The 6,643-nt window shown below is 48.2% G+C and overlaps 1 protein-coding gene across 1 annotated transcript; it reads right to left on the bottom strand.

The window, feature by feature from the left end:
- Positions 1 to 202: 202 nt before the first annotated feature.
- tyrp1b (tyrosinase-related protein 1b) lies at positions 203 to 6,312 on the bottom strand. Its single transcript, XM_062388036.1, has 9 exons — positions 6,203 to 6,312; positions 5,118 to 5,476; positions 4,738 to 4,846; positions 3,955 to 4,168; positions 3,484 to 3,688; positions 1,250 to 1,417; positions 811 to 990; positions 568 to 714; positions 203 to 486 (listed from the first exon to the last, which is right to left on the bottom strand). Exons 1-9 carry the CDS (start codon positions 6,271 to 6,273, stop codon positions 281 to 283), a joined length of 1,659 nt encoding a protein of 552 aa, XP_062244020.1. The 5' UTR covers positions 6,274 to 6,312; the 3' UTR covers positions 203 to 280.
- Positions 6,313 to 6,643: the final 331 nt, after the last annotated feature.

The following is a 6,643-nucleotide window of genomic DNA, read 5'->3' as shown; positions in this document are numbered from 1 at the left end:
TTTTTTTCAGAGTTATCAAATTATATCATGAGTTTAGGTGAATTCAATTGGCCAGTGAATAAATATACTTGAAGCTCATTTCATTCCAAGCCGAGCCGTTCCAGACCATCGGACCTCTTGGCTGCAGCCTGATCTCTTCTGTTGTTGGAGGCCCAACAATTTAAAGCAAATACAAAAACCGAGACACAGACTCTGAAACCAGTTCACCTTTATTAGAAGAAGTCGGGGTATTTAAAAAAAGAAGAAACAAATGTTAGGGCCTCTCTACGAAGGCGTGGTTTCAGACGACAGACTGAGATTTGTCCAACCTCCGGTCGTCCTCTGAGTAGCGTCGGAAAGTGTCTCCGAGCAGCGGCTCCAGAGCCTCGGCCGATCGGTAGGAGTGGGCTCGCACGGCGCAGGCGATGACGCCGCCCACCACCGCCGCCACCAGCACTGCCGCGATGACAGCTATGGTGATGATCTCGGACAGGGTGTAAGCTGGAGCTAGGAGGGAGGAAAGAAAAGAAGGTCACTTGAGGTCACTGGTGTGTTTGTGTGTTTGTGTGTTTGTGTGACGCAACCCACCTGGCCACTGGACCTCGTAGGAGTATCCCAGGTTTTCCGGGGCAGCGACAAACATCTCAGCGTTGGTGACCGGAGGCCAGAAGGGAACCATGTTGGACCTGCGGTTGTGCCCGATAGGAGCGTTCTCCTCGGGGTACACTATTTCACCTGCAGCACGGGGGGGAAATAGGATCATCCATCTTGTTTCATCCTTTACAGGGATTTATGTTCCCGTGTCCGTGTCCTTTTCAGTGTGCATTGTACCTGGTGCGTGCCGGCGGAGCCACTCATCGAAGACTGCGTCGGTGAAGGTGTGCAGCAGGACAAAGATGGGATCGTTGGGCGAGAGGTGAGTCTGCCCGCCCGTCCCATTGAGGAAGAGGTGGGCCAGGTTGTGGAGGCTGCGGACCACCGGGTCGTACATCCCCTGGGGGGCGCTGTAGCCTAGAAAAATAAAGAACAGCAAAGCCAGTGAGGGAAAGCACTGATTCACCCAAATTAGGACGAACAAATGCTGTGTCGGAGTGAACCATATGTGAGGATCTAGCTTGTGCATGTGTGTGCGTTTGTTTCTGGCTTTGTGTTTGTATTCCTGCTGTCACGCTGTACTGTGAGCTGAGGCCTGAACAGCTCTCCCTTGGCTTTGATGGCAAGATGTTAAATCTTAAGGGCCGCTCCGGTTCTGACCCTCGTCTACACGCACCTTCGATGGTGTTCCTGAAGCTCTCAGAGGACGTGGAGTAGTAGGGCGGGGTGTCGAAGGTGTTGAGCTCCAGACAGTCCAGCACGTCCTTGGGCTCCGGCAACCTCTGCACCATGGGCCGCTCCACGTTGCCCGCGGGGTTCCTCCTGATGGGACTGGTTTCTGAGTCTGCGTGAGGAAGAGCAAAACCCTGAGCTGAGGAGAACTATAATTACCTCTCTGCTCGAAAAACTCGAACAATCAACTTTTTTATTTATTCCTTTTGCTTAGTGGGACGCTCGGATTGTAATTCCGATGGTTTCCAGAGGTCCCTGTAGAAATGGAAGGAGAGATTAGAGACGTTGTTTTATTAACCACTTTCTAATTCTGTGTGGGAGACGAGACTGGTTTGATCGGTCTTAAACATGACAGGATGGCAGTTCTCTCTTTTAATTATTCACTGAAAGTCAACATTAGTGAGTGGGAGCTCTGTGAGAGTTCTCTTCTTGTAATTTCTATTCTCATGAATGCATGATCGCTTCCTTTTTTATTTCCTGTGCTTCCGCTCTACACGCACGCCCACGCACAGACAGAAACACACACACACACACACACACACACACACACACACACACACGTACATAAACAGAAGGCTACATAACAGAGTTGTCTGTTTGAAGACTATTCCCTCAGATCAAAAGAACCAGTCGACTGCTAGAATCCTCTTTTTAACAAGCACATGCACAAATGAGGCAACCCCCTCTGCACACACAGACTCATGTACACACACACACACACACACACACACACACACACCAACCATAACCCATTTAAGGAGATGTTCCTTGTTGACGCAGGAAATACCCAGGCCTGTCATGACTCCCTAAGGGGATTAATGAGACAGATCACTCGGCACAGTGGCCACTCACATGTTCTGCCCATTACCGAATTTCTTCCGCTTTTTCTTTCAAACATGTGCACTTGTTCGAAATCCCCCCCGTCCCTCCCTCCTGCTTTGTTCACGTGTTTGTAGTGAGAGCGCCCCAGCGAAAGCAGATTGACATTCTTCACAGCTCCAGGTGGAAGGAGTACTGCGTGATTTTAAAGTGTTTTTAAAAAAAAAATGAACGGAAAGTAGTGATTTAAAATCATAATCTGGGGCCAGTGTGGAATTAGATCCAATCCCTGCAAATCTAAAGCACCTTAAGTCTGTCTTATTACAGTGTTACACAGAGGTCTCTTATTCCAGTTTAAACCACTTGATCCATCAGAGGATTTAGCGCAGAGGCGGATTCAGGGGTGGGTCCGGTGGGGGCACATAGACCCCTGAAGTGCCCCTCTCTGGTCAGTAGACTAAATAAATAAAAGAATCACTTACCGACAATATTAACATTAAATATGATAAGTAGTTCATATTTTCGTGTTTGAACAAGTAAACAATTTTCAACCTATATTCAATAATGTGTAGCTTTGCTCAAAGCTATAGAGCTCATGTTAAACAATTGAAAAATGTTCTCCTTATCCCTCTTTTACACCCACATTTGTGAGTATATGCAGGTTTTGTTAAACATTGATAAGCCCGTTAAATAAGACATTGCCAGTTTGGTTTGCTGTGTTCGATTTCACAAATATACAAACAACTGAGATGCCCTCTCACATCGCCATCTTCCCAAACTGACCCTCGACCCGGTGTCACGTTTCCGTCACTGCAGATCGGAGCCTGAGCTGAAAAAGAGCTGTGTCCACTTCAGAGTCACTTGACGAGGGAATGAATGCAGATTGTATCCATTCCCATTGAGGACAAAAGCCAGCGGTTAGTGGGTTTTTTTTTACCAGTGGGAAATGGTCTTGATGAACAAGGAATTGTGCATGGATGCAGTTCCTGCAATTGGACCCTTTATGGCCCCTGATTTAGAAAAATCCTAAATCGGCCACTGTGCAGAGCTGCTGTACGTTCTGATATCTGCTGCAGAGAAACGAGGGGCACAGAATTAAAGATATGTCTTTAAGATGCCCTCAGCAGCTAAGAAGGTGATGTTTAAACAAGTGAAGTAGTTTCAGACACTCCGTAGTAAAAGCTAGCAATAGCGCTGCACAACAGCTGGTGGTATTATTTATAGCAGCTGATGCTCTACATGTTCCCTTTATGAGCTTTTTGCCCTTTTTTCTGAAGCAGCTCAGACTTCTGCTCCGTATTTCAATTCTGCTTTCTCGCCGAGAGCAAGACGGCCGGGGGGGGGGGGGGTGGTCCTTACTGTTGCACACGGTACCCAGCGAGTCGTAGTCGTCCACGCTCTCGCAGATGACCCTCCACTGGGAGAACACAGAGTTGGTGCTGATGGAGTTCATGTCGAAAGAGCTCCTGGCTCCCATCAGGTCGTCTGTGCAGATGTCACACTCGCTGCCGCCGATGGCAAAGTTCCAGTAGGGCAGGGCGAAGGTGGAGTCACCCAGCATGTCCTGCGCGGTTGGAATAAAGGAAAGAAGGCGGGTGTTAGTGGCAGGATACATGTCGAGACATTTCAAGTTCCTTATCACCACCTTCTCACATTGTAATACCATTTCTCCGCACTTTCACCTCTGTCGGTTCTCCTTCCTCCCTGTTGCTCCCTGTTCCTCAAATCCCCAAACTCTTTCCTTTTCTCCTTCCTTCCTTCATCCCCCCCATCAGCCCCCAAGCTACCTCTCCTCCCTCTCTTCCGTCTTCCTCCCCGCTCCGTACTCGCCTGCATGTCTCTCTCCAGCTGCAACAGATGGAAACGGTGCCAGGTGACAAAACCTGGGCCCTCGTGGGAGAAGTCCACTCCTCCGAAGCTCGCCTGGCCCGGCCCCAGGTAGGTTTTGCTGACGGAGTAGTAGTGGCTCCAAACAAAGTAGTTGTAAATGGTGATGTTCTCAAACTGTGGAGTGTTGCCATCGGGCCCAAACACCTCCTGGTACCTGGGGAAGGTGGGAAGCAACAAGTGTCACCTTGTTTATTATTGCCAACACACTGTTTCTGTTTATTCCCTCAGTTTCCTGAACTGTATTTTTTGATCAGGCAGGTTAAAAGGGTTCTCCTACCTTCAGCTAAGAATTGCTCAAAAGGTTAATCTACTTCAAATCCCATTTGGAAGGCAGTTTTTTAGGAGCTGTTGCTTAAAAGATGATAAATCCCTTTACTCCTTCTTACTCATTTGTTCTTCCACCTTCAGCTTAGAAAGAAAGCTGCCATGACAAATATTTTAAGATCTTAATGATAATTTGCTAAACGCAGCGTGGGTTCACCCTCAGCCATGTTACCGAGCTCTCAACTCGCCAGACTCCGGCTAGACGCAGATCCTGCAGGTCCTCGGTTAAAGCTCAGCTCTCCGTTCCTCAGTCGTACCAAAAGACCGGTGGAGATCCATTTCCCTTTGAAATTAGGTCATTAAACCCTTTTTTACACATCGATAACATTGTTTTTTTTAATCTAACGAAGCCTTTGTGGATGAATTCGAATGATGTAACCCTTTAAAATGCTTCTGTACCGTCGTGTACAAATGACCAGGTCAGGGTGCACGGTCCTCTTAGCTTGGTCCAGAGCGTTCACGAATGCTTGCTTGTCCGACGTGCTCATCTGCATGATGTTCCTCCTCACTGCAGTTGGTTTAATGGGGAAGAGGAAGACAGCGGGGAGCAGGAAGTGGAGAGAAGGAGTCGAGTAGTAGCCGAGTTGGAAGAGGAGAGAAAGGACAGTGATATTAAAAATGAACACAAACTTTCCTGTCTCTAACAATAAAATGTGGCTTTATTCCCTCGCTTGGGGTATTTGGAGGCCCTGTGAAATCTTAAAAGGTAAAGCAGGAGGTAGACATGGACATTTTAAGTTGGCAGTGCTGAGTTGAGATGCCACCGTTCATCCTCTTACCCACAGAGATCCTCTGATCACAGGTCGGTCCGGTCAGCCCGTGTCGGCATCCCCCGCAGTTGTAGCCGCTGAAATTCCCGGTGCACTGGCAGGTGCGGTTGAAAAACCTCAGCGGCCACCTCTCCCTGTCGTCTCGCCCCGCATAAGGATACTGGGGTCCGTGGCGCCGGTTGTCTTCCGCGATGGACACGCACTGCCCCCTCCCCGTGCTGGAGCCACACTCGTCCCCGGCCTCCCCTGTAGGGGACGGGCAGCACTGGCCGCTCTGCAGCCCCTCGGGGGTAACGCACTCCCGGGGGAACTGGGCTAGCGTAAGGCCGGCACACAGGGTCGCCACCAGGAGACCCGCTCTCCACATGCTGAGATCCAGAGAGAAGGAACGTGAAAGAGAGTGTTTAAGGTGCATTGAGTTCACTTATGCATAACCTGATTTTAACCAGGGTTTCTACTTTTTTACTGTTTCCTCAACATACTGCAGACTCACACTTCAATAAAGCCCAAGAACAACACGCTCCGTTTGTGTTCTCTCGCTGAAGCCATTTGTCTTATCGTTATACCGAGTCTTCACTTCTTGCTCACCCCTGCGAGCGGCGCCAGTCGTTATTCATAATTCACAAAGCCATTAGCTTTCAACTCTCCCAACTGCAGAAACGGGGCTTTTAACAATAGATGACAAGAGATGATCCTCTTCAACCTGTTTCACGGTTTTGGATTTGCTCGTCGTTTGAAGTTCGTGGATTAGGAATGAATGAGTGGAGACCGACGATTTATAGAAAACACCCAAGTAGAGTCACCATTTAAAATAAAACGTGAGGGGAGAATGTGTTATGCGATGAAGCATTTTCTGAATGATTGAATGGTAATCAGAATATAATAACACTCAGCCAGTGCAACATCGATGTTTTGTCACAGTTTCCCTGATATGATCAGAAATACAACTTTTCATGACTCTCCAATACAATGGCCTCTTGTTCATTTTAAGTTCCTAAATGGTAAATAATCAGTTATTCGCACCGTTACTATCTGAGGCTCATTGCGGTTCATGCTGTGAAGAGGCTGTGTGTGTATAGTGTGTGCCCCCCTACCTCTGACTGTGCATGCTGCTCCTCTCCGTCTGCAGAAGTGTATCCCCCCCAAGAGTCGGCCCGCTCCCCATCTCCTGGCTTAAATAGCTATCGAGCGCATGATCCGACCTTTTGTGGAGCTTGTGTAAGCACCTACAGTCACACAACTGCGGTACACACACACACACACACACACACAGTACACTGAATACACTTGAGGGTTCAAGTGCTTTCTCCAGCACTCACTCGCATGCCTTGTGATCGTAACACAAACGACGCCAGTCTGTGTGGTCACTCGCAATGAAGGGCTCGACTGTGAGAGAGGATTGGTTCTCAGGTCTTACTTGAGAGAGTTTACTGACTTACAGCCGAGTAAAAGCTGATGATTCAGTGGAAGTATGGGGCCACTGATATTGTAAGAGAATAAAGTTGTAAATTATTAAAAGAATAAAGTCATAATTA

Source organism: Platichthys flesus, chromosome 5, assembly GCF_949316205.1.
Source record: "Platichthys flesus chromosome 5, fPlaFle2.1, whole genome shotgun sequence".
NCBI classification, from domain to species: Eukaryota; Metazoa; Chordata; class Actinopteri; order Pleuronectiformes; family Pleuronectidae; genus Platichthys; species Platichthys flesus.
Note: the sequence above shows the minus strand (reverse complement) of the source record. Positions and strands in the feature narration are given on the sequence as shown.

Bases quoted from the DNA above. Each gene is read 5' to 3' on its own strand.
- tyrp1b (XM_062388036.1), bottom strand. From the start codon at position 6,273: ATGGGGAGCGGGCCGACTCTTGGGGGGGATACACTTCTGCAGACGGAG. The intron at 5,477-6,202 runs GTAGGGGGGCAC...TCTGGATCTCAG, and splicing joins AGCAGCATGCACAGTCAGAG to CATGTGGAGAGCGGGTCTCC. The intron at 4,169-4,737 runs GTACAGAAGCAT...CACCTTCCCCAG, and splicing joins CTGGTCATTTGTACACGACG to GTACCAGGAGGTGTTTGGGC.